Source organism: Zootoca vivipara, chromosome 13 (assembly GCF_963506605.1).
Source record: "Zootoca vivipara chromosome 13, rZooViv1.1, whole genome shotgun sequence".
Taxonomy (NCBI): Eukaryota; Metazoa; Chordata; class Lepidosauria; order Squamata; family Lacertidae; genus Zootoca; species Zootoca vivipara.
In genome coordinates, this window is record NC_083288.1 from 51589343 (window position 1) to 51616846 (window position 27504).

Sequence of the window (27504 nt, forward strand, 5' to 3'; positions counted from 1 at the left end):
AGCCGAACAACTACATACATTTATTCTTTGGTTTGCTGCGGAGGAACAGAAGGCGTGGTCAAAGAAACAAGGCGCTCGCCTCTCTTGCAGCCCCCCCCACCCCCCAAAGGAACCGCTCCTTCTTCAATCCTGTTCGCCTGTCCGGCTAAACACCACCTCCGAAGACGGCCACCGTGGCCCGGTCGATGAGACACGAGTTGTCCGACTGTTTCCCACCTCGTCGGCCGCCAGCCAATTGTTTTGCCTCTCGCCTTGAGTTTTAACAGCTCGGTGGTGGGTGGATTTCTTCACGTGCAACACCCCCCCCCCCGATATCGTGCAAATCGTATTCTGCTCCTTGGCAGCCTCCGTCCTCGCGAGCCACCGCAGTCAACTCGAGACTCTTTCATCCCACGAGCCTCAAAAGGCTTCGACTTTTACCCTCTTTGTTTTCTTTTGGTGCGGTGGTGATGGGGGGGGGTGAGGAGGAGGGTCTAAAATACCCCCAACCTGTTTCCCCTCTCTCTTCCCCCTCCCGTGCCCCCAAACCCACCGCAAGACACCAGAGGTGTAAACATTTAAATATATATATATATATATAAAACACACAGAGAACATGAAGTGATAATTATGCAAGTATTGGGTTTCCTCGACGTACGGGGAGGTGCAGTTTGGCGCCTGGTGCAATCCTGACGTTAGAGAGGAACAACACCCCCCCATCTTTTTCCCCCCTTAAGGATAGATAGGGGGCATTCCCAGGTGTAGTGGTTAAGGCAATGTGGCATGGATAACCAGTGTGCAGATCTGTGAAGTAGTTTGATATCTCGGTCAGAGACCAACGGCTTTGGCAGAAGCCCAGAAGAGATTAAATGGGGCTGAGGGCCTAGTTCTGACAGTGAATGAACAACCCCCAACCCACCCCCAGGAAAAAAAATGTACAAGAGAAGTTTGGGCAGGAACTGTTAAGATCCAAAATCCAAGCTCTCTTGCGCTTTCTCTCATGGCATAACAACAAAAGCCTGCTTTCTTAAAGTCATTTTCTCCAAATTATAGTCCATCTCTTTCTTTCTTTCTTTCTTTCTTTCTTTCTTTCTTTCTTTCTTTCTTTCTTTCTTTCTTTCTTTCTTTCTTTCTTTCTTTCTTTCTTTCTTCTCTCTCTCTCTCTCTCTCTCTCTCTCTCTCTCTCTCTCTCTCTCACACACACACACACACACACACACACACACACACACACACACGGGCTCTTTCCCACTCATTCAGTTAGAACACACTGTGCCACTGTGGAAGGGGTATTTTGTGACACCCGCAACAATACTTTACATTTTCCAAATGTGCCCTCGGGTCCAAAGAACGCTGGGGACTCCCGCCCTAAGCCAACGGAGGCTAGTTTCTAAACCAAACGCCGAGCGAAAACAACCAGAAACGGAGCAGAACTAAGAACTGCGGCCCTCGCCCGTCTTGCGCAGTATGTGTCTCAGAAATGGGACAGCAGCAACTGTGGAACTCCCTCCCGCAGGAAGCAGGGACGGACACCAAACCCAGAAGAACTCTGAAAGGGGCGCGGTAGGAGGCAGCCATGCGTCTGAATACCAGTTGCTGGAATCCACAGGCGGGGAAGGGGCTCGTGTTCGAATCCTGATTGTGGCTTTCCCACTGGTTGGCCGCTGTGAGAACAGGGCGCTGAGCCAGATGGATCCTGACCCAGCAGGCTCTTAACTTTTTATTGAATGTTTACGACCTGGCTACAAGCTCATCTTTGCGATGCCTGGAACCTCCCCCCTCCCGCACCCAAAATCGCCTCTCTTTTTTATTATTATTGAAAAAGGCCGGCTACGGTTTTTTTCGGTGCAAGCGTCATTGCTGGTTTCTGTATTTCCAGAAAGGAACATCCATTTCTCTTCCTGTCCCTGCGCCCTCCTATTGGCTCGGTAGGGAGCTTGAAACCCGACCCTTCAGCCTCTGTAAGCAACCTTAATTAAATCCAGCTCTCTGCCGCTGCAGAAATGAGACGCCGGCTGGATGGAAGAGGCCTGAGAGGCTCAAAGTCTTGCTCCCCACGTTTTAAGGCCACTTGCTTTACCTGGGTTGCAAAGGGGGCTATGAAATCTCTCGGTCGTACGCCGAAAACTGCAGAAAAACTTGTGCGCATCAAGAGCTGCACTATATCCACCTCTTTGCGTTCAAGGATGGACTAATCCCTTGGGAGCCCATATAGGCCCCCCAAAGCACAGGGATAAAAAACCACAGCCTGCCAGAAGGCTTTGGTCCCAATCCAGACCTTGCCAAAGGAAACGTCAATTCAGCCCCACACACGGCCTTCGCAAGACATCCAGAACCTTTCACCAGAGATCATAAGCACCTAAACACCTCCTGCTGGATCAGGCCAAAGGTCCTGCCAGCGTCCTTGTCTCACCACCAGATGCCCACCATGAGAAGCCCCAAAGCAGGATCAGACCACAAAGGCTTCAGAAACAGGTATACAGAAGCGTTGCTGAGTCTGACCATGCAGGCAGGGCTCCTCTGTGAATTTGCCTAATATTTTTTTAAAGCCGTCTAGGTTAGCGGCCATCACCGCTTCCTGTGGCAATGAGTTCCGCAGCTTAACGACGCGCCGCGTGAAGGAGGACTTCGGGTTGGGCTAGATGACCCCCAGGTGCCCCTTCCAACCGTACAAGTCTATGATCTCTGTAAGTAACAACCATCAGTGTGGGGTTGGGGGCCTCGGGCAGAAAGCAATTCCCTAGGCCGCCCAAATCCCACCCTGGCTTCCTCAAGCTGTTACGGAAACAAGTCGCTGCAGAGCAGGAACCTAGTACGTTTTAAATTTTTCCTCGTTTTTCCTTCCGTGTGGGTTCGAACAATGCGAGGGGACGGGCCTAACTCAGGGACACTATTCCATCACTCTTTCTTGCACACACACACACACACGATCTCCCACTGTCACGTCAGAACTGGGAAAGGGTCCATCGAGAAAAGAGGAAATCCCGGCTTTGAGAAGGTTCTAGCTTGTGATCACCGAACTCCTCTGTCCGACTTCCCCCGTCTTTTCAAAAAACATGAAATCCTGCAGAGAGAGGAGAGGGAAAAAAACCAACGGTAAAGTAACATCATCATCATCAGCAGCAGCAGCAGCAGCAGCATCATCATCATCATCATCATAATTTATTATTTATACCCCGCCCATCTGGCTGGGTTTCCCCAGCCACTCTGGGCTGCTTCCAACAGAAAAATTCGTCTAGCGAATCCCATAGGAATGCATTGAATTTTATTTATTTGTTTATTTTTGCCCATAAAAGGTAAAGGGGCCCCTGACCATCATGTCCAGTCGTGTCCGACTCTGGGGTTGCGGCGCTCATCTCGCTCTATAGGCCGAGGGAGCCGGCATTTGTCCGCAGACAGCTGGTCATGTGGCCAGCATGACAAAGCCGCTTCTGGTGAACCAGAGCAGCACACGGAAACGCCGTTTACCTTACCGCCGGAGCGGTCCCTATTTATCTACTTGCACTTTGACGTGCTTTCGAACTGCTAGGAGCTGGGACCGAGCAACAGGAGCTCACCCCGTCGCAGGGATTCGAACCGCCGACCTTCTGATCAGCAAGCCCTAGACTCTGTGGTTTATCCCACAGCGCCACCTGGGTCCCTTCCCCCCCCATAGGAACGCATTAATTGAATTTCAATGCATTCCTATGGGAAACCGCGATTCGCTAGACGGATTTTTCGTAAAACGGATTCGTCTAGCAAGGCAACCTCCGCTCGAAAAATCCTTTCGTTAAGCGAAAAATTCGTCTTGCAGGGCGTTCGTCTAGCGAGGCACCACTGTATAGTGGTCTACACATAATAACAGCAACAACAGCAACAAGGCAGGATAGAAGCAATACAATTAAATGCAAAAAGCAGAAGAATTTCCGAGGGAAGGTGTAAGTTACTAGACCTCAAGCGACCTCCAAGTCAAACCCGTTCTCTGCCCTTGCATTTCCTGGCAAAACATTCCGTTCTTCTAATTTAAGACTTGCGACACATTCCCTGCGGTGCAAAGGCTCTTTGTTTGGGAGAGGGGAACTTACAATCAGGAAACAGGCTCCCAGAAGCACCGCCTTGATCTTGACGTCAAGGTCCATGGGGAACTGGATCCCAAAGTTGTCCGTGTCGGTGAAGACCTCCTTGAGAAGGCCGCTCCACTGCTTGCTGATCCGCCCGACACCTCGCGATTCGTCCCGGGTCTTTACCTGCAGGAAGGTACGGAGAGGTGCGGTCAGCAAGGCAAGCTGTGACATCAGAGGCTCACTGCCCCAACACAGGAAGTGACCTCATAAGGCCATCCATTTGAAGGAAGTGACCTCACACACAAGCTTCCTATATCTTAGGAAGCCACTTCCTGCTCCACCCAGGACAGGAACCGAAGACTCCATCTTTGCTTTGGATCAGGGTGGATAAAAATCAATTATATATATTTAAAAAATATATTTTAAAATCCAATTTTTTAAATTGAAATTGGATTTTTTAAATATTTAAATCAGATTTTTAAATTTAAATCAGATTTTTAAAATAAAATGCTGCTGGAGGAAAAATCATTCTAAAGATAGATTTCTATTTAAGTTACATTGTAGTCCAAAGGCTATTCATCAGGAAATAAGGATTTGTTTAAAGTTTTTCATGTGTGCTAAAACTCATTCTAAGTTTCTTTTTAAAACAAAAACAAAACCCATTTAACCACATCAGTCAACAAACATGGATACATATGCTATAATGTTATTGCTTTAGTTAAATAAATTGTTTAAATTGTTTAGTTAAATAAATTGTTTAAATTGTTATGAAGGAAATGATTATTTTTCTCCTTCCAATAAAGTACAGCAGAAAAGTTGTCCAAACATAAACAGTTAACTTATTAAACCTCACAGTAATTTCAATTATCTGTCTATGTATTTCTAATAGGATAACCACATCTGTAATTTTTGATATAACTGCAAAAACTACTCTGAAAATTTATTATTCCAAAAATGAAACCTTCTTCTGGTTGTAAACATTAAGATTATACCAGCAAGAATGAGTCTTTCTGTAAAAAAAATAAGAAAAAAGATTTAAATCAAGTCTTACTGACTAGTGATTTAAATCGTGATTTAAAGAGATTTGATTTAAACCAAACCCACCCTGCCTTGGATAAAGTCCCTTCTTCCAAAAAAAGGGCTGACTGGTTCTGCTTATTGCACAGAGCGGCCTTCAGGACACACGGCTTCTGAGCATGTGCAAAGTGCCCTTCGCCACCAATGTAAATCTTGGGGGGGGGGTGGATTTCCCAAACTGCCGCCCGCTCCCGTGAGCACCTCAAAGTTGACATCCCCGCCGCAGCTGCAGGCAAAGCAAGGCCCCAGAACACGAAGCACGGTCTCCTTCTCGACGTTCTGGATGGAGAATTTGGGGTTGAAGGGGTGCCACGTCTGTACCACATACCCGATGGTGGTGCCCGGCGGGCACTGCACTTCCAGCTGCGGGGAGAAGAGAACAGTTTTGCACGGGGCACCACCATAGCTGCCAAGTACCCCGTTTTCCCCGGGAAACCCCCGTTTTTACTTACCTTTTCCCGGTGGTCCCCCGTATCACTTCGTCTCCTGTTTTTTTCCATTATTTTCTCCTGCCGGCGGCCATTTTTATTTTTTTTCTGATTTGCCCTTCTATGGGCACAAAAAATGGCCGCCGACGGCTTCAAAAGTCGCATCTACGAATGACCAGAAGTGTGTCGACGCAACTTCCGGTTTCGCCCCGCCCAAGTCGCATCTACGCATGACCGGAAGTGCGTAGACGCGACTTCCGGTGTCGGCGGCGGCCATTTTTGGTGCCCATAGATGGGCGGGGCGACACCGGAAGTTGCGTCGACACACTTCCAGTCATGCGTAGAAGCTACTTTTGAAGGCGGCGGCGGCCATTTTTTGTGCCCATAGAAGGGCAAAGCGACACCGGAAGTTACGTCGACACAACTTCCAGTGTCACACGGCTGCCAGTCTCGGATTCTGCAGTCCGGGGCTTGGAAGGTAAGGGCACCACTCATTCATCGGGGAATCTTTAATTCCCGCATTGCAGGGGGCTGGACTAGGGGGTGGCCAACTCCCAAGAGACTGCGATCTACTCACAGAGTTAAAAACTGGCAGTGATCTACCCCCTTTTTAGGGGTTTGGGTCAAAGTTGTTTAGCTTTTTTTAGGGGAGCCAAACTTGTCGAGCTTCGTCAGCGGGAGCCAGTGATCTACCAGTGATCTACTACAGATGTCCAGTGATCCACCGGTAGATCACGACCTACGTGTTGGACGTGCCTGGCCACTAATGACCCTGTGGGGTCTCAGGAAAAGCCAAAAAGGCCTGTTCTCGTCCTGTTTTTTTGGTTAGCCTAACTCAGGCATCCCCAAACTTCAGCCCTCCAGATGTTTTGGACTACAATTCCCATCATCCCTGTTAGCTGGGAATTGTAGGCCAAAACACCTGGAGGGCCGCAGTTGGGGATGCCTGGCCTAACTGATGCCATTTTGCTTCTGTTAAAAGAAAAACAGCCTGCTTTAGAATTTAGGAGGGTGAGCCCACAAATTCTCTGCCAGGCAGCTCTCCCCTTCAAGGTCTCCAGGCAGGGGCCCCTGTTTCGATCAGCGCAAGGAACCTCAAAAGGGGTAAAGGGATATAAAAATTATGAAGAAAGGCTATTTCGGGGGCGGCTTCATCATCACACTGGTGAGTGTGGCTTGCCCACGAGCCGCTCCCTCCTTTTGATCCTTTTGCCCTTTTCTGAACCCTCCCCAACTCTTTTGTCGATATCCTCTTTGAGGCGGGGCGACCAGAACCGCATGGACCGGGCAAGGCGCACCGCTCACCTCCTGAAGGCAACAAGGGAACCAGCAGCTGACGCATTTCAGGGGGCGCACCATGCGCAGGACCTCCCGCCCCGTCGGGTCGTCCAACCGCATGGAAAAGCGCCGCAGGGACCCGCAACAGTTTCGCGTGCAGCAGTCGTTCTGCTCCTGGGCGTGGAAGATATGCTGGCCCAGGCTGTTGCGCACCTCGTACTTGTTGTTGCCTTCAAAGCCTATGAACGCTGGAAAAGGAAAGAGGGGGAAGAAATGGCGTCACTTATGCGCCACCATCGAAGCCTTCCATGGCATCCTCTTCTCTTTTTTATTTCCAACTACTTTTCAGATATATACATTTCACTGATTTCACAATCATTTTGACACTTTAAAACCCGACTTCCTTCGCCCTCTTTCTGCGGTTCCAAAGTGGTTTCCAAATAAGATAAAACAAGAAGATGACCAGTAAGAAAAAATGATGGAAATCATTTAAGACTTTTGGAAAGCTGAAACAGCAACAGACTAAGGTTAAAATTCACACCAGCATCTCTAAGCAACTGGGTAGGTTTGTTTAACCAAGAACATTTTTAGCAGGTGCCGAAAAGAGCAAGGCGATGGCCCTTTCCTGATATCAAGTGGCAGGGAGTTCCAAGGCTCACTAATGAGCTTCATGGCCAAGTGGGGATTTTATTTTATTTTATTAAGTTTCTATTTATACTTTTCAGGTTTGTACATTTCATTAATTTCACAATCATTTTAACATTTCAAAGTCTGACTTCCTTCCCCCTCTTTCTGCGGTTCCTTAAATATATTTTTTAAATATCTTCTGCATATCCAAATTTGGTTAATTTGCTCATTTAATTATCTACTTTAAATATATACTCTTATGCAACTGCAGGTTTTTACAATAACCCTGCCAGTGTTTTTATCTGCTTGTGATTTATCTGTAAATATTCAATAAACAATTTCCACTCTTTTCTAAAAAGTTTGATATCTTGATTTTGTATTCTTCTGGTAGGTTTCGCCATTTCTGCGTATTCCGTAAGTTTTTGCATCCATTCTTCCTTTGCTGGGACTTCTGCTCCTTTCCATTTTCGGGCAAGTAGCATTCTTGTCACTGTAGTCACATACATGAATAAGTTTCTATGCAATTCAGCTAGTTCTATCCCTATAATTCCCAAAAGAAAGGCCTCTGGTTGTTTTTACAACCGTTATTTTGAACATCTTTCTTATTTCGTTGTATATCATTTCCCAGTAAGCCTTAACCTTACTGCAGGACCACCACATACAATAAAAGGAACCTTTATACATTTTTGCCAGTTTATGTGAACCTTCACCACTGCTTCAGCCTTCGTGGCTAAATGTCATGGCCACACCAAAGGCAACCAATATGGCAGGCTTGCGGGACGTCGCTCGCTGTCATGGCTGCCACCTCACGGCTGATTTAGCGGTTGGGTACCATATCAAAGTCTCCAGATAAACTAAGGCAATCCTAACAAGAGCCTTGCAGGATCATACCAAAGGACCACCCAGCCCAGCGTCCAGTTCTCGTGACAGATGTCTGTGGGACTTGAGCGCAACATGTGATTCCCAGAAACTGGTTTACTGGCCTTCCTCCTGGAGGGAGTAGACAAGACGTTGTGGGGGTACACAAATGTAATAAATAAAGTAATAATAACAACATCACTCGGGAAGACAGGCGAACTAATGCCAGGGTACTGGAAGAAGCAAAGATCACCCGTGTCGAAGCAATGATTCTTCAACCTCAACTTTGTTGGACTGGTCATGTTGTGCGGATGCCCGATGATCGTCTTCCAAAGCAACTCCTCTATTCCGAACTTAAAAATGGAAAGCGTAATGCTGGTGGTCAACAAAAGAGGTTTAAAGACTGTCTCAAGGCAAATCTAAAAAAATATACAGTATAAACACCGACAACTGGGAAACACTGGCCTGCGAGCGCTCCAGTTGGAGAACAGCCTTTACCAAAGGTGTCACGGGCTTTGAAGACACTCGAACTCAGGACGCAAGGGAGAAACGTGCTAAGAGGAAGGCACGCTTGGCAAATCCACACCGTGATTGACTTTCATCTGGAAACCAATGTCCACACTGTGGAAGGACGTGTGGGTCCAGAATTGGCCTCCAGTCACTTATGAACTCACTGTTAAGACAGTGTTTATGGGAGACAGTCTTACTCGGCTACAAGCGATCGCCAAAGAAGAAGATAAATATAATAATAATAATAATAATAATAATAATAATAATAATAATAATCTATGCTTCCTGGCTTTGACTCATCTCCTTTCATAGCCATTCAGGTTGGCAGCCATTCACAACATCCCGTGTGAGCAAATTCTGTGGCTTAAACCCTTTTATTCTAATCTTCCACCCTTCAAACTTCATCCCTCTGATCCCTTTTCCTGCCCTTTTCTGAACCCTTTCCTCAATTCTCTAATACCCTTTTCTGAGGGTGAGGTGATCAAAACCGTAACACCGTATATTCCAATTTGTAAAAAGGCGTTACAGTCGTACCTCGGGTTACGACCACCTCGGTTTGCGAACAGTTCTAGTTACAAACTGCGCAAACCCGGAAGTGTTTTTGCCGCGCGCGCGATCTGCGCATGCGCAAAATGGCAGCGCCCATCGCGTTCGGTTTACGAACTATTCGGGTTACGAACTGCGATCCGGAACGGATCGCGTTCGTAACCCGAGGTATTACTGTACTACGATTTCGCTGTGGGAATGCTTTATACGTGATTTTTTTGTACGGTAATTGTTTTTTCGTTGTGGAGGCTTTAAAAAAATTATTATTGATAGTGAAATCACTTTGAGATACTTTATAGGAAGCAAGTCCCACACGGAATGAAATAAACAATTAATAAACGGGCGGTTTTATTCTCCGGTTCCTTTCCCAATGACCCCTAACTTGGAAGTTTGCCTTTTCCACGGCTCCCGCTCTTGGGGCCGACATCTGAACTAAACTGCCACAGCACCCAAATCTCAAACTAGAGGGCAGGCCCTCTGCGCGTAAGCTTTAAAAACAAAACTTTGCTGCAGATGTAAGAAACAGGTCACTTCCCGGGGGACTCTGAGCGCCGACATCTCCGCCATCTGTCTCTTACCTTCCACGAGCTCCACTTTCTGGTGTATCAAAATTTGGTCAACCTGAGCAGAGAGAGAGGCCACAGAAATCAGTAAAAAAATAAAATAAAATTGTGTGTCTCCCCCCCACCTCAAAAAAAAGAAAATATCCACAACATAGACCTAGGCCACATACATTTAAAGCACTGTGATGCCAATTTCAACCATCATGACTTCCCCCATAAGATAGCCTGGGAATTATAGTTTGTTGAGGGTGCCAGGAATTAGGAGACACCCCCCCCATTCCCCACAGAGAGCTAGAATTCCCAGAGTTCCCTGGGAAGAAAAATGGAAGACGGGATCACTCTGGGAACTGTAGTTGTGTGAAGGGGAACAGGGAGGTCTCCTACCGACACCAGCACCCCCAACGAAACTATGGCTCCCAGAATTTTTATTTTTATTTTATAATAATTTTTATTAAAAAATTTCAGAATACAAAGAAAAATGACACAGAAAGAAAACATTACAATAACAACACTAAAAAGAAAACAAACACACAAAATCTCGGGTTCCCGTCCACTGCGGTTCTTTGGCAAACTTATATTTTTAGCAATTTCTAAATCATTTTAATCACCTTATGCAAACTTATTTTACTCCTTTCACTTAACATATTCATACATTCCACAGTTTATTTTTAACCTAATTCTGATCTTAGTATATTACTTTTACATATTTTTTTAAAATATAACTTAAAATCTTTCCATTCTTCTTCTGTCGCTTCTTCCTCCCCCCCCCCCCCGGTCGCGGATTCTTCCGGTCATCTCAGCCAATTCCACGAACTCCATCATCTTCATCTGCCAATCGTCCACTGTTGGTAATACATATGGCTCCCAGAATTTTACGGGGGAAGCCGGGTCTGTTTAAAGAGGCATCATAGCGACTGAAATATATGGCGTTTCTTGGCCTTAAAAAAATGAACTCCCTCGCCATTTCTGAACCTGGAAACTCCCCGATTTAGAGACACGGTTCAGCTCAGCCTACCTCACCTGGCAGCTTTCAACAGGGGCCACACCTGAGCCTCCACCTTCAAGATAAGGTGTGACCTGTTTGGTCTTCCCTGTGCTTATCCAAGAAAGAAATACAGCGGCACCCTTCCCCCTCTAATAGCTGCTTTTGCAAAGATTATTTTATACAACCGAGGTGGGAGGAGAAGGCTAGATTGTGCCCAAGCTTGTTGTTGTTTTTTAACAGGAGCAACTCGGGGCTAAATTGCAGCGGTTTCTGGAGCAGGGTGCATTTAAGCATTTAAGGGGCCAGGATGTGTAGGGAGATGCAAAAGGCGTCAACGGCAAGGATTCTGTGCGCCCGGAATGGGGAGTCTGTTTTCGGTAGAGGAAAAGATTGGGCTGGACTAGATGACCCTTGGGGGTCCCTTCCATCTCTGCCTCCGACCACAGAGACCTGAGCATAGCCACCGATAGCCCTCTCCTCCTCCACGAATCCGTCCCATCCTCTTTTAAAGAGGATGAACGCAGGGAGAAGAGCGCGGGATATGGACCCTTACCTGCGCCAGGTACTCGAGGCCGGGGGGGATGTTGCTGGCCACGGGCAGGTAGGGAGTGATGCCCGCGTGGGGGTCCGGAGCTTGGTGGTGGTGGGGCGTAGCGGCGTGATCCCGAAAGGCACGAGGAGGAGGCTGGGGGGGAATGATTTGCCCCGCTGCCGGGCTGCCGGCTGGATAGACGTTGAACCCGGGGCTCGGCGCCGTGGGGACAGGGTGAGGAGGTTGGTGTACGGGGTATGGGGGAGATGCGGTGGGATATCCAGGCTGTGGAACGTGGTACCCTATGGGATGGGGGATGGGGAAGAGAGGAAGAGAGAGAGAGACAGATTGTTTAAAACTCATCCACACCTTTAAAATCCTTTTTTTAAATGTTACTGTGCCCTTAAGAAACAAATGTTACTTTGAAACAAAATTTAAAATTCCTTCCAGTAGCACCTTAGAGACCAACTAAGTTTGTTATTGGTATGAGCTTTCATGTGCATGCACACTTGTTGTTTTACAATTCTTATTAAATTTTCTGTTTTACAATTTACGATATTCATTTAAACCAGGCTTCCTCAACCTCAGCCCTCCAGATGTTTTGGGACTACAGCTCCCATCATCCCTAGCTAGCAGGACCAGTGGTCAGGGATGCTGGGAATTGTAGTCTCAAAACATCTGGAGGGCTGAGTTTGAGGAAGCCTGGTTTTGCTGTTGTTGTTTAGTCGTTTAGTCGTGTCCGACTCTTCGTGACCCCATGGACCAGAGCACGCCAGGCACTCCTGTCTTGCACTGCCTCCCGCAGTTTGGTCAAACTCATGTTCGTAGCTTCGAGAACACTGTCCAACCATCTCGTCCTCTGTCGTCCCCTTCTCCTTGTGCCCTCCATCTTTCCCAACATCAGGGTCTTTTCCAGGGAGTCTTCTCTTCTCATGAGGTGGCCAAAGTATTGGAGAATCAGCTTCAGGATCTGTCCTTCCAGTGAGCGCTCGGCTGATTTCCTTCAGAATGGATAGGTTTGATCTTCTTGCAGTCCATGGGACTCTCAAGAGTCTCCTCCAGCACCATAATTCAAAAGCATCAATTATTCGGCGATCAGCCTTTTTAATGGTCCTGCTCTCACTTCCAAACATCACTACTGGGAAAACCATAGCTCTAACTATACGGACCTTTGTAGGCAAGGTGATGTCTCTGCTTTTTAAGATGCTGTCTAGGTTTGTCATTACTTTTCTCCCAAGAAGTAGGTGTCTTTTAATTTCATGACTGCTGTCACCATCTGCAGTGATCAAGGAGCCCAAGAAAGTAAAATCTCTCACTGCCTCCATTTCTTCCCCTTCTATTTGCCAGGAGGTGATGGGACCAGTGGCCATGATCTTGGTTTTATTGATGTTGAGCTTCAGACCATATTTTGCGCTCTCCTCTTTCACCCTCATTAAAAGGTTCTTTAATTCCTCCTCGCTTTCTGCCATCAAGGTTGTGTCATCTGCATATCTGAGGTTGTTGATATTTCTTCCGGCAATCTTAATTCCGGCTTGGGATTCATCTAGTCCAGCCTTTCGCATGATGGATCAATGCCTTGTCGTGGCGAAGGGGCTTGAATAACTCAGAGAAGCTATGAGCTATGCCATGCAGGGCCACCCAAGATGGACAGGTCATAGTGGAGAGTTTTGACTAAACGTGATCCACCTGGAGAAGGAACTGGCAAGCCACTCCAGTACACCTGCCAAGAAAACTCCATGGACAAAGACAACAGGCATATAAAAGCCTGGTTTAAACAACCTTAAAATGTCAGCGACTTCCCTTCTTCTCTTTCCCTGGTTCATTTTGCATATCGTCCATCCCTACATAAACTAAACCCTTCTGTCTTCCATTATTACTTCCATCAAAACTTATTTACACTGTTGGATTTAGCTTGACGCTGCCAACGTTTTCAAATCAAAAAAATAATAGTAAACTTATTACCAAACTTAGTTGGTCTCTAAGGTGCTACTGGAAGGAATTATTATTATTATTATTATTATTATTATTATTATTATTATTATTATTTTGTTTTGACTACGTCAGACCAACACGGCTACCTACCTGCAATGTTTTCAAATGTACACAATCTCCCCCCATATATTCAATAAACATTGTTATTAAAGGTTATTTATGTCTGCCACTACTGCGGCCCGTGTTTTGTTAGCCCAAATATGGAAAATGAGTGAGGTCCCAACTAAAGAAGAATGGCAACTTAAACTGGTGGAATATGCGCAGCTTGCGGACCTAACATATAGAATAAGAGAACAAGAAGAATATACATTTAAAGAAGATTGGAAAACGTTTATTGAATACATGGGAAATAATTGTGTACAGCTGAAAACGCTGGCAGCATTAAGATAAAATCAACAGTGTTAATAAGTTTTGATGGATGCAGCAAGGGAATACTGAATGGTACAGTATAGTTTTTGTCAAATATGAATCATGGAAAGAGAAGGGAAGTCATAGAATCACAGAGTTGGAAGAGACCACAAGGGCCATCCAGTCCAACCCCCTGCCAAGCAGGAAACACCATCAAAGCATTCTTGACATATGCCTGTCAAGCCTCTGCTTAAAGACCTCCAAAGAAGGAGACTCCACCACACTCCTTGGTAGCAAATTCCACTGCTGAACAGCTCTTACTGTCAGGAAGTTCTTCCTAATGTTTAGGTGGAATCTTCTTTCTTGTAGTTTGAATCCATTGCTCCGTGTCCGCTTCTCTGGAGCAGCAGAAAACAACCTTTCTCCCTCCTCTATATGACACCCTTTTATATATTTGAACATGGCTATCATATCACCCCCTTAACCTTCTCTTCTCCAGGCTAAATAAACCCAGCTCCCTAAGCCGTTCCTCATAAGGCATCGTTTCCAGGCCTTTGACCATTTTGGTTGCCCTCTTCTGGACACGTTCCAGCTTGTCAGTATCCTTCTTGAACTGTGGTGCCCAGAACTGGACACACTATTCCAGGTGAGGTCTGACATTATCTCTTAATTCATTATCTCTTAAGGATGTAAAAATGAGTACTTAAAATTGTAAAACAGAAAATTTAATAAAAATTATATAAAAAGAAATTATATTAAAAATTACTGTATATTTCTGCGTATAAGACTACTTTTTAATCCAGGAAAACCTTCTCAAAAGTCAGGAGTCGTCTTATACGCCCAGTCGTAGTCGGGGGTAGTCTTATATACCGGGTCGTATTTCTTATACGGCGAGTATATCCCAAACTCTATATTTTAACTGGAAAAGTTGGGGGTCGTCTTATACGCCCAGTCGTCTTATACGCCGGAATATATGGTATATAAAAAGAAAGAAAAGAAAGAAATACAGAATGGGGAAAATAGAGAGGTGTAAAAAACACAAAAACACAGCACCCCAGTGTCCCCCTTAAAACAACCAACCAAAAATAAATATTCCTGCAGAACAATGCATATTATAAAAAGCAAACCATAGCTGTGTCTATAAGAAGAATATTCTAAGCTCCACAGTAATACCTTCATTAGGCTCAACCTGAGAAGCCACAAAAAAGGGGGCAAGCTTTAGAATTTCCCAGATAATTTATGGAGAACTTGAAGGCACAGCCCGCTTCTGGGACTTTTTTGTTTTCCCTTATTTTTTTAAAAAAGGTCTTTAAACGGCTTGCAACTTCCTAGCTGAAACTGGGGGTTCCAGGTCTGACGGGAGCTGAGCTGGGGGTGGGGGCAAAAGGAAAGGTTTTGCGGGAGCTCCTGAAAGAGCGATCGGAGGAGTTGACGCGCGTGCGGAGGAGGAAAAACACAGGGAGAAAGAAATGGCAGGGCGGAGAAAGCTGAAAACAAAGAAAAAGGAAATTGCAAATGGAAAGCAGCGAGGGGAGGAAGTGACAGCAGGCTGTGAGCTTAAAATACTTTCCTTTAATAAAAAAAGGAGTGTTCAGTGTGCTACTGGTGTTCTTTGGGCAGCTATTTTGGGGTGGAGGGCAAAGCCCAGGGTTCGAATCCCCACTCGGCCATCAAGCTGCCTGGGTGGCCTTGGGCCAGTCTCTCTCTCAGTCAGCCTCGCAAGGTTGTTGCTGTGAGTGGGCAGGGAGAACCATACAGGACATGGTGACCTTGCAGGAGGTGGCGTATAAATGTAAAAAAATGAAAAAGGAAAAAAATAGAGGGCAATAAAGCCCAGGCAATTGTACTTTTTTATAAGATGCTACTGTTTGTTTTTATTTTTAGTGATTTTTAAATTGTTTTTAACGCTGCATTTTAAACAGCTGCACCAGCCCAGGGTCTTCGAGCGAAGGGTGGTTGACAAATAAAAATAATAAAAATAATAAACGGGGTAAACTTGGGGCTCGGGTTTACAAAAGAAACATGTTGTTGGTGTCTTCAAACGACTTCCGATTCGCCCGGCCTCCTCACCTAGGGAGTAGCCCTCCTCCCTGAATCCCGATGTGCCAGAACTGGCTGCAATTGCTGAAGCAAAAGTGCGCTCTGCACGGGCTTAGGAGCACTCTTGCTTGCGGTATTTTCATGAGTCCGAGGTGAAGTCGGGCAGGGGGAGAGGGGAATCAAGCAGAGAGGGACGGCGACAGAGGAGCCTAGGGGATGGTTTCACACTCAGGAAGCACTAGTCCAGGCATCCCCAAACTTCGGCCCTCCAGATGTTTTGGACTACAATTCCCATCATCCCCGACCACTGGTCCTGTTAGCTAGGGATCATGGGAGTTGTAGGCCAAAACATCTGGAGGACCGCAGGTTGGGGGTGCCTGCGCGAGTGAGATAAAAAGGGGCGGAAATAGGGAAGCTGGAAACAGAGAAGGAAAATCTCCTAACACGGCTTCACCTCGGACTCATGAAAATATTGCAAGCGAGAGTGCTCCTAAGCACGTGCAGACAGCACTTTTTCTTCAGTCACTGCATCGTTCAATGGAGCCACAATGGCTTTGCTCCAGAGGCAGCAGTGTGCTTCTGAATGCCCCTTGCTGGAAACCCCAAATTTGCCCATGTCGCCCTGCAACCAGTCCATGCAGAATGTAGACACCCTATATATAGAAAAGAGCAAAGCAGTGATATTTTAGGGGGCAGGCTGGCAGGCGGGGCCCATGACTTACATCCTAGGAGCCTAAAGGTAAAGGTAAAGGGGCCCCTGACCATCAGGTCCAGTCGTGTCCGACTCTGGGGTTGCGGCGCTCATCTCGCTCTATAGGCCGAGGGAGCCGGCGTTTGTCCGCAGACAGCTTCTGGGTCATGTGGCCAGCATGACAAAGCCACTTCTGGCGAACCAGAGCAGCGCATGGAAACGCCGTTTACCTTCCCGCTGTAGCGGTCCCTATTTATCTACTTGCACTTTTGACGTGTTTTCGAACTGCTAGGTTGGCAGGAGCTGGGACTGAGCAACGGGAGCTCACCCCGTTGCAGGGATTCGAACCGCCGACCTTCTGATCAGCAAGCCCTAGGCTCTGTGGATTAACCCACAGCGCCACCTGGGTCCCACCTGGGTCCCTAGGAGCCTACACAACACAAACCCCTGTTGCTGTAGGTAGGCTTTATTTTATTAATTTTTTTATCTTACATTTTGGAAATGTGCATCCAGGTTTTTTCCCCTTTAGATTTTTTGGGGGGCCCTAAGAGAGTGGGGCCCTAAGCTAGAGCTTATTTAGCGTATATACATAAATCCGGCACTGAGAAGGCGTCTTGCAGGCGTCTCAGGTACATTAAAATAGCCGGCGGGGGGCCAGACAGTGACGCAGCACCCCTGCGCCCCAATCCGGCCCAGCTGCATTCCAGCCATGCGCCATCACAATAGGCCTCGCCCTGCCCCAGGGAAGGGGGTGACGAACATCACAGCCAATTTGGGTGGGGCTGCAGCAGCGCCGCTTTTCATGCCCCAATGCCCATGTCTGCGGCAGAGACAGGAATCGCAAGTTCCGCCTCTCCGATTTCTCTCCAAATCCCTCTTCTTTTCTCTTCCTCGCCCGCAGAACGTGAGAAGTGCTTCCAGGATCAGGCCGGTGGGCCCAGCCAGCCCAGCATCCTGTTCTCCGGGGGGGGGGGCGCAAGCAGATGTCTCTTCTGGGAAAGCCGCAAGCAGGATTCGAACACAAGAGCTGCTCTCCCCTCCTGAGGTTTCCAGCAACTGGCTTTCGGAAGCATTTACACCCTCCAGCTGCAGAGTCTAACCATTATGCCACACTAAGCTCTCGTATTCTGATATTCAGAAGCATTCCTCCCTTTGTCCATGTTGGAAAAGCAAAGCCATCGGGACTAGCAGCCATCAAGAGTCTTACGAATCTGTCCGCTCCTCTCAAGTTGCTGGCCGTCACTGCCTCCTGAGGGAGGGAGTTCCACAGGCGAACTGCAAACCGCTGTTCCTAAGCAAGGCGCCTAACAGCCCTTGCCCCTTTTAACTGTCCTGTTCTGTAACTTCTCCTGCTCTGCGATGGCTCCTTCAAGAACCAAACACCAGTACAGTGGTACCTTGGTTCTCAAACGCTTTGGCTCTCAAACTCCGTAAACCCAGAAATATGTGTTCCGGTTTCCGAACGTTTTTCGGAAGCCGAACGTCCGATGCAGCTGTCGGATATTGTTTCCAGGGTGCCTGCACCAATCAGAAGCTGCGCCTTGGTTTTCGAACATTTCGGAAGTCAAACATAGACTCCCGGAACATATTAAAGTTGGCGCTTTTGTTTTTGAGGCTTTTTCGGTTCATTTGTTTTTGTGACTGTGTGGAACCCAGTTCAGCTACTGATGGATTGATTGTGTAACTGCGGAAATGGATAAAAGCCGCCCCCCCCAAAAAACAATTACTATCATCAGCACAGGAAAGAATTTTATTTTTTGGGGGAAAAAATTATCATCTACAATACTGTACAATACAATACAGAGCAATGGATTCAAACTACAAGAAAGAAGATTCCACCTAAACATTAGGAAGAACTTCCTGACAGTAAGAGCTGTTCGACAGTGGAATTTGCTGCCAAGGAGTGTGGTGGAGTCTCCTTCTTTGGAGGTCTTTAAGCAGAGGCTTGACAGGCATACGTCAATAATGCTTTGATGGTGTTTCCTACTTGGCAGGAGGTTGGACTGGATGGCCCTTGTGGTCTCTTCCAACTCTACGATTCTATGATTTATTTTATAGTACAGTACATTGATTATTGCTTTCATTTTATGGATCCATGGTCTCGTTAGATAGTAAAATTCATGTTAAATGGCAGTTTGGGGGTTGTTTTTAAAAGTCTGGAACGGATTAATCCGTTTTGCATTACTTTCTATGGGAAAGCGTGCCTTGGTTGGTTTTGGAACGGATTAAGTTTGAGAACCAAGTTGCCTCAGTACAAAGAGAGGCGAGACCGTAGCAGGATTGGCATAAAGACCGAAAGGGCAAAGACGATTAAGACAGACGGGGAGAGAGCTCGCCATTTGCATAATGTAGGGATCAGCATTTGGCAACCTTGATGCTCCTTGGAGGAGAAGCAGCTACGACTGCAGACTCAGAGGTCATTTTGGGCGCAGTAAAGGATCCGCTGCAGCAAAGAGACTTGCCTGTCCAGTTTGGTCTCTATGGGGGCGAGGTGATCTATGAAAGGCCCAATATTTCACAGGCATGTAGAGTTGGAAGGGACACCCAAGGGACATCTAGTCCAACCCTCAACTGGTCCCATTTTGGAACGCAAAACATCGTCGCCTTACATATATACGGTACTACTTATTTCTTTATTGCATTTATAATCTCATAGAATCATAGAATCATAGAGGAAACACCATCAAAGCATTCTTGACATATTGCTGTCAAGCCTCTGCTTAAAGACCTCCAAAGAAGGAGACTCCTCCACACTCCTTGGCAGCAAATTCCACTGCCGAACAGCTCTTACTGTCAGGAAGTTCTTCCTAATGTTTAGGTGGAATCTTCTTTCTTGAAGTTTGAATCCATTGCTCCGTGTCCGCTTCTCTTGAGCAGCAGAAAACAACCTTTCTCCCTCCTCTATATGACATCCTTTAATATATTTGAACATGGTTATCATATCACCCCTTAACCTTCTCTTCTCCAGGCTAAACATACCCAGCTCCCTAAGCCGTTCCTCATAAGGCATCGTTTCCAGGCCTTTGGCCATTTTAGTTGCCCTCTTCTGGACACGTTCCAGCTTGTCAGTATCCTTCTTGAACTGTGGTGCCCAAAACTGGACACAGTACTCCAGGTGAGGTCTGACCAGAGCAGAATACAGTGGTACTATTACTTCCCTTGATCTCGCCTTCTCCAAAATTATAATAATAATAAATTTTTATTTATACCCCGCCCTCCCCAGCCAAAGTCGGGCTCAGAGTGGCTAACACCAAATACAAAACAACTGATAAAAATACAACTCAACAACAAGACTACATGCATCAAAATTAAATTAAAAATTAAAAATGCAGCCTCATATAAAAGGGGAAAAGAAAAGGAAAATGGGGGAGGGGATCAGGTTGGCTCCAGGCCAAATGCCACGCGGAACAACTCTGTCTTACAGGCCCTGCAGAAAGAAATCAGGTCCCGCAGGGCCCTGGTCTCAGGAGACAGAGCGTTCCACCAGGTCGGGGCCAGTGTTGAGAAGGCCCTGGTTCTAGTTGAGGCTAATCTGATTTCCTTCAGGCCCGGGACCTCTAAGGTGTTACTATTTATGGACCTTAAGGTCCTCCATGGGGCATACCGGGAGAGACAGTCCCGTAAGTACGAGGCTCCAAGAAGCTTGAGGTGTCGGAGATGATCTGCCCTTCCTCATTTAAACCCGAGTGGGGATTCGAACCCTGCTCTCCCAGGTCCTGGTTTGACCCACTAAACCCCTACACCACCCTGGCGCTCGCAGACTGTAGGAGCATAAGAAGGGCCTACTAGATGAGGCCAATGCCCCGTCTAGTCCAGCAACCTGTTCCCACAGGGCCCAACCCTTATGGGGAACCCTCCATCAGGATTCGAACACAAGACCGACCCTCTTCCCCTCCACTGTTTCCCAGCAACTGGCATCCAGAAGCACTGCTGTGGAAATTATGGCAGCGGCCTCCCCCACCCCACAAAGCAAACCGTTAAGCCAAAGGATCAGACTGACTTTTTTTTAAAAAAAAATGGTCTTTTATCAATTTTTGGAGAAAAAGGGGGTATGGATGAGGCTGGATCGCTCAGTCGGTCGAGCACGGGTCTCTTAATCTCAGGGTCGTGGGTTCGAGTCCTACACTAGGCAAAAGATTCATGCATTGCAGGGGGTTGGACTAGATTAGATTACACACACACACACACACACACACGGGTACCTTGGAAGTCGAACAGAATCCATTCCGGAAGTCCGTTCGCCTTCCAAAATGTTCGGAAGCCAAGGCACAGCTTCTGATTGGCTGCAAGAAGCTCCTGCAGCTAGCCAACCAGAAGCCGTGCCAGACATTTGGGTTCAAGAACGTTTGCAAACCGGAACAATCACTTCCAGGTTTGCGGCGTTCAGAAGCCAAAACGTTCGAGTGCCAAGGCGTTCAGCTTCTAAGGCACAACTCTGTGTGTGTGTGTGTGTGTGTGTGTGTGTGTGTGTGTGTGTAATTTATACCCCCGGCTTGGTATGCCAGCCAACTCTACAATTCTATGAGAAAGAGAGATCAAAGCAGTATTGAATAGGCACGCAATAATCACCGGCGTTGCGTTCCAATTTTTGTGTGTGCGGACAATGTAATTGAGGTGAGATCCCAGAGGCAAGTTATCGACCGCCTAGCTACGAGGCCAGATGGCCGTGCAACTGCTTGCGTCGTGCAAAATCAACTGCGTTATCGGAGGCCAATATATAGATCTCCCAAGGGGCGCAATCCACTTTGCATCCTCTGAAAACAGCTGGGTTGGATTTAACTTTAAATATACTGCCCACACGTAAGGATTCCTCCCCGCCCAAAATATACGTCCAAGTTACTACTTATGTGGGGAGAACAGCTCCTTCAATTCCTCCGTAATTTAGCAACGTAATTAAAAAGCAAGGGATGAAAGGCCAGACCAGACCTGGAGCTGCCATTTTTGTATCCGTCGTGCGAGGGGTGGGGGTGTGTGGGGGGGTGAACGACGACCCCACTTCCCGTGCCTTTCTGATCAGCTGCAGTGGCTGCCTTGCATCCGGACGTCCCTGCAAGGAAATAGGAAGAGAACAGGATCATTTCGGGATAGATCCATATCGGTCGCTAGCACAGCAAACAAATCTGTAAAATAGTAGGAGGTCTGGCCTTGGCTGGGCACGTGGAGGCAGGGAGACAATGAGAGACAACGGATGGTTTTTCAAGAGGTAAAGGTAAAGGGACCCTTGACCATTAGGTCCAGTCGTGGACGACTCTGGGGTTGCAGCGCTCATTTCGCGTTATTGGCCGAGGGAGCCGGCGTATAGCTTCCAGGTCATGTGGCCAGCATGACAAAGCCGCTTCTGGCGAACCAGAGCAGCACACGGAAACGCCGTTTACCTTCCCACCGGAGTGGTACCTATTTATCTACTTGCACTTTGACATGCTTTCAAACTGCTAGGTTGGCAGAAGCAGGGACCGAGCAACGGGAGCTCACCCCGTCACGGGGATTCGAACCGCCGACCTTCTGATCGGCAAGCCCTAGGCTCTGTGGTTTAACCCACAGCGCCACCCATGTCCCGTACTCCTCCAGGCTAAACATAACCAATTCCCTCAACCATTCCTCATAAGGCTTGGTCTCCAGAACCTCGATTGGCACAGGTCTTTAAAGGGGGTTAAAGGAGAAATAACCGCCCTGTGGTGAGGGATACTGGATTTGTGCCACATGCTTTTCAAAATCTGCACCCATACGGACATCCCACTTATCCTTGTATGCCTGAGCTTTATCGTTCGGAGAGAGTTGACTTCCTGTTGCTGCAGCAAAGCAGGGGGGGGCTGCTCTCCTAGATTCACACAAACACGCACAGCCTCCTCTCCGACTGGCACACAAGCGGGTAAACTTAGTTGGCACAGAGGTACCCCTTCTGCCGCCCTCTCTTGCCCTTTGCATTCATTCTTCATCACAATGCAGACCAGACGCCAAACACAGGTATTTACAACAACAACAACAAGCACCTACATGGAAAGCAAAAATGAAGACACACAATTGCCACCTCTCTCATTGGCAAGGCTCCTGAGCTTTTTAACATCTAGCAGGCAAGCAGAAATCCAGCGGGTGCTGGGAATTCCTGTCTGTGGCAGGTGACAAATGCTTCGCTGGTGGAACTGCACACAGCTTTACACGCACGAGAAGCTTTGGGTGGCATTCACACACGCACAACCCGTGTGGAAGTGCGCACACAGAGAATCAAATTCGCACAATCGCAGCGGCGTCAAAACACCAAAGATGGCCAGAGAGGAATTAAGTGGACATACAGAGTTCTCACTTCCTCTCTGACCATCATGAATCAGGGTTTCTTTAGCAGCGATTCCTGCCACTACAGGGGGTTGGGCTAGATGTCCTTCGGGGTCCCTTTCCCACTCTGCAATTCTACGATACACCAGAGCACAAAACCTGCGCGCACACACACCAGTCTCCCAAGCCCACCCAGAAGTGGAAACACATGATACCATCAACACACAAACACACACACACAGAACACAAATTGTGTACCCAGAGGAAATCGGGAAACAAACAGTTTAAAAGTCACCAGACCCTCTGGCCCAAATGCCAGAGGCCGCACACAGATTTGTGCAACCCTGCAGACATAGGCAAGGTGTTGCGTGTAAAGACACAGACACACACATACACACACACACACACAATCTCAAGTAGAACCAAACCCAGAAGCCTCCAGGCATTACTCACTTCTTCATCCCCGTCCCCGAGTCCGGCTTTCCAGAAATGGCGCCCACTCCTCTTGCCTAAGCAGGAGGCACATGATCCCAAGTGAAACTGGATCTCTGCTTCCCCCCCCCCCCAAAGCCCACACAGACACATCATGGGGAGAGGGAGGGCAGGAGCAGCAGAGCTGAGCAGCAGGAGGAGAGGCAAACCCAGACTCCTCACCAGGCCTCTGAGCCTAACTTTCAGCCTCTTGCCCTCTCCAAGGAACCCAGGAGTCCTGACACACACGCACAAACACACCCCTTGGTCCTCCTCAGCCAAGAACTCTGGCTCCTAGATTGCCTCCCCATCGATCTCTCGCCTTGCGGAAACAAAGTCTGTGCCTTGATCTTTCTTCTTTGGGGAAGAAGAAAAACAAAGCCTTGCTCAAAACCACCTGACGGCAGCTACCCTCTTAAAAATAGGGTTTTCGGGCAGGCTACTCTCACCGGCAAACAAACAGCTCAGAGTCTTCCTGCCTCAAAACTGGGTGGCACTCAGTGTTGTTGGTTTTTTGTTTTGTTTTGTTTTGTTCCAAAGCAGGGATTGTTTGCTGGAGGGGGGGGGTGTTGAACGATTCAGGCCTCCTGTTTCCAGGCAGCGCTTCCAAGCTCCGGAGACCGCGTGGGATCCAGTCGGCTCTCCCAGCAAATCCCAGTGACCTTCGGGCGTGCCTGTATGTCTGTGCTGGGTTCTAAGGAGGGAGAGGCTGGGTTTCCCCGCGGAAAGATGGAGGCGGCTTTCCAACAAACCCAAGCAGCTGGCAAGAGAGCCTGTTTTCCACTCCCTTAAGATAAAAAAACAAAACAAAACACCCCACAATTCGCCAAGAGGGTATTTTCTCACCCTTTAGAGAAACAGGCTTTTTCGCTACCCAGGAATCCTGTATCTTTCCAGCCACACAGTGTCTACAGCCCAGGTGCACTCTAATCGCCCCTACCTCTCCCTCCTGGCAAAGCTCAAACACACATAAAATCATGGAATTGTAGAGTCGGAAGGGACCCAAGGGTCATCTAGTCCAACCCGCTGCAATGCCCAATGTGGGACTTGAACCCATGACCTACGAGCCTCATGCTCTACATGCTGTATCCCATCCCCTGCTTCATCCCCCCCAGGTATATTTGCGTCTTCTGACAGCATCGAAGCAGCACCAGGAGAATTTATTTATTAATTGCATTAATTCGCAACCTTTTCCTGCAAGGAAATCAAGAGGGAGGATATGGCTCTCCCCTTCTTTCATCTCCACAACAACCTTGTGAGGTAGGGTAGGCTGAGGGACAGCCACTGGCCCAAGGTCAGCAAACGTGCTTCAGGGCCGAGTCAGGATTTGAACCCAGCTCTCGTCCAGGTCCGACATACTAACCACTACACTCCCACTAGCCAGTGTTTACAGTTTAGATTGTAGCTTCCTAGAGAGCAGAGACCTCTCTCTAAATCACTTTGTACACTACACAAATAAAACAAAGCCCTACTTTGTGCGGCACACAAACTTCGGAACTCCCTGCCACAGGAGGCTGGGGTGGCCACCAAGTTGGATGGCTTTAAAAGAGGTTTAGACAAGCTCATGCAGGAGAAAGCTATTGGTGGCTACTAGCCAGGATGGCCATTCCCTGCCTCCACAGTCGGAGGCAGCGATGCTTCTGAATCCCAGTTGCTGGAAGCCACAGGAAGGGAGAGTGGCTCTTGTGTTCGAATCCTGATTGCGGCTTTCCCATTGGGGGCACCTGGTTGGCCACTGTGAAGGCAGGATGCTGGACTAGGTGGGTCACTGGCCTCATCCAGCAGGCTCTCCTTATGTTCTTAGAATCATAGAATTGTAGCGTCGGAAGGGACCCCCAAGGGTCATCAAGTCCAGCCCCCTCCAATGCTGGAATCTTTTGCCCAACGTGGGACTCGAACCCACTACCCTGAGATCTACCGACTGAGCTATCGCGATGTTAAAACTGGTGCAACTAAACTCTTTTCTAACTACAATTCTATGACTAGAGCAGGCATCCCCAAACTTCGGCCCTCCAGATATTTTGGACTACAATTCCCATCATCCCTGACCACTGGTCCTGTTAGCTAGGGATCATGGGAATTGTAGGCCAAAACATCTGGAGGACCGCAATTTGGGGATGCCTGGACTAGAGCCTAAGGACAGCCTGTTAGATCAGGCAAAGGGGGCTCATTTATTATTATTATTATTATTATTATTATTATTATTATTATTAGGACACTGCCCTATACCTGTAGATCTCAGGTCGGTTCCCAACAAAAATTACAATCTCGAAGGCACAAAATACACAATAAAAACAAAGACAACCCAATCGCCCCCACTTCCATGAGACATTTTTAAAGAGCATTAGTCCAGCATGCTGCCTTCACAGCAGCCAACCAAGTCCTTGTGCAAAACCAGCAAGCGGAACCCGGGTGCAAAAGCCACCCTCCCTTCCTAGCGCAGGCTTCTGGGTGTCACAGAACTCGCACTCAAGGCCAGGGAATCGAAAGCTGTGCAGGGGGAGCAAGAACAAAGGCGAAGGCTGGACAGGAAACCTGGGTGAAGGGGGGGGGAATCATTTTGTGGAGCCTTCCGAGAACCTTGGAAACCTATTTATTTCTGCAGTGTTTTGCAAAGCAACCACCACCTGGCTGCAAGGAGGCGTCACTCAGGCTGCGGGGAGAGAGAGAGAGAGAGAGAGAGAGAGAGATAAGGGAGATTGTTGGGTTAAGGGAAGGAAGAAAAATCAGGAAGGATGTTGGGAGAGGAAGGGGGGGCTCCCACCATCCAGCCTGCGATGCAAAGGGCGAAACAACAAGAGCAAAATTAAAACCATCTGGTTTCTCTCCTCCCACAGCTGCCAACCTGGCGCCCCCCAGCTGCTGAGGAAGGTGGGTGGAGGGCGCCAGGTTGGCCAAGGCTACACCAAAGAGCCAGCAAAGGAGGAGGGGCGCGCGCCCCAAACCCTACCAGACCCCCCACCCTCTCTCCAAATAAACTTCGCTGCCTTCTTCCTCCCATCTTTTTTTTCCCCCAGCAGGATTCAGGCTGGGGGGTTTCCAAACAGGAAGCCCCTCCCTCCCTCTCTCTTTGCAAAACAACCTACCCGCTGTCCACATTCACACGACAAGGAGGAGAAAGAAAAGATAATTGCAAATCCGGCCTGAACTGAGAGCCGCCCCTCCCCGGGAAGAGGAAAAAAAAACACCAAGCGCGCAAAGGATGGAGAATGCCCATCTTTTATTTTCCTGGCGATCTCAGCTGGTTTCCCAAACAGTCCCCTGGTGGGGGGTAGAGAGGGAGGGAGGGCGAGCCAAGGCCAAGGACCCCCCACCCCACCCCGTGGCTTCTCTCCCTCCGCCCCACATTAGTTGGGCCTCCCCCTTGCCTCCCCGGCTACTTCTTCCCCACTCCGCGTTACCTTCAAGCCCTGGAGCCAGCAATGAAAGTGGCGGAGGGAGGAGGAGAGAGAGAGAGAAGGAGAAAGAGAGAGGAAAAGGATGGACCGAGGGAGGGAGGGAGGGGAGGGAGGAAAGGGCGAGGCAGGGGCCGCCCCCTCGCCCTCCCATCGCCGGCAGCAGCCCTGGAGAGGCGCCGCGCCCGGAGAGAAGCGAGAGGGGAAAAAATAGTGACGCGCGCCGGTCGTGTGAACGCGGCGTGTCCGGGCTTGCTCTTTTTCTTCGAGGGATGGGAGGGGAAGGAAAGAGCTTAGGGGCTCTTCTTAACCCGGGTTAAGAGTCTCGGCCAACCTGGCGCCCTCCAGCTAGTGGGTTTTTTGGAGTCCTCCCGGGCTGCCCTAGAGGGGCGAGAGACGCGCGTCCTGCGCGGCTGTTTGTTCGGATGCACCGCCACGCGAGAACGCGGCCCCGCTGCTGGCTGGCAGGAGGGAACTTGCCTTTGGGGCACCGACTTCAGTCCTGTTTCCACGACGCCTTGGCGAGAAGCACTTCCGCGCCACCCGATTGGGGCGTTCCACACGTGACAGCTATCTAGCCCACGCGCAAGCATCGCCTCTTTGTGTTTATAGCAAAAACCGGTGCGCAATGATGGCCCTTCCTGGCAGTTGCCACGGTCAAGCTCTCGTCCCTGTAGCACCTGACACAGAAAGAATCTCAGAATTGTAGAGTCAGAAGGGACCACGAGAGTCATCTAGTCCAACCCCCTGCATAGACGCCGCCCCCTTTTCCCTCCAGATTTAATCTCAAGACCAGGAACGGCTTCAAACCCCACTGATTTCAAGCGCTCAGACTTCCCCCAGCTAAAAAAGCCCTCTCCAAGTATCTTTT

At 48.3% G+C, this 27504-nt stretch overlaps 1 protein-coding gene across 2 annotated transcripts; it reads right to left on the minus strand.

Moving 5' to 3' along the window:
* Positions 1 to 3: 3 nt before the first annotated feature.
* On the minus strand, positions 4 to 26717 carry PLSCR3 (phospholipid scramblase 3). Of its 2 annotated transcripts, none has more exons than XM_035136269.2 (8): positions 26640 to 26717; positions 21424 to 21544; positions 11448 to 11728; positions 9925 to 9967; positions 6833 to 7053; positions 5301 to 5462; positions 4044 to 4205; positions 4 to 3043 (listed from the first exon to the last, which is right to left on the minus strand). In XM_035136269.2, exons 2-8 carry the CDS (start codon positions 21434 to 21436, stop codon positions 2981 to 2983), a joined length of 945 nt encoding a protein of 314 aa, XP_034992160.2. In that variant the 5' UTR covers positions 21437 to 21544; positions 26640 to 26717; the 3' UTR covers positions 4 to 2980. The 2 variants fall into 2 exon arrangements, with proteins under 2 accessions (XP_034992160.2, XP_034992159.2); XM_035136268.2 differs by lacking the exon at positions 26640 to 26717 and adding an exon at positions 23221 to 24333.
* Between the last annotated feature and the right edge of the window lie 787 nt (positions 26718 to 27504).

Excerpts from the sequence above, each read along its gene's own strand:
- PLSCR3 (XM_035136268.2), bottom strand. The coding sequence starts at position 23,355 with ATGATGTGTCTGTGTGGGCTTTGGGGGGGGGGGGAAGCAGAGATCCAG. Across the intron at positions 7,054-9,924 it reads GAAAGTGGAGCTCGTGGAAG|CGTTCATAGGCTTTGAAGGC; the intron begins GTAAGAGACAGA and ends TTCCTTTTCCAG. Across the intron at positions 4,206-5,300 it reads GCGGGGATGTCAACTTTGAG|GTAAAGACCCGGGACGAATC; the intron begins GTGCTCACGGGA and ends ACCTTCCTGCAG.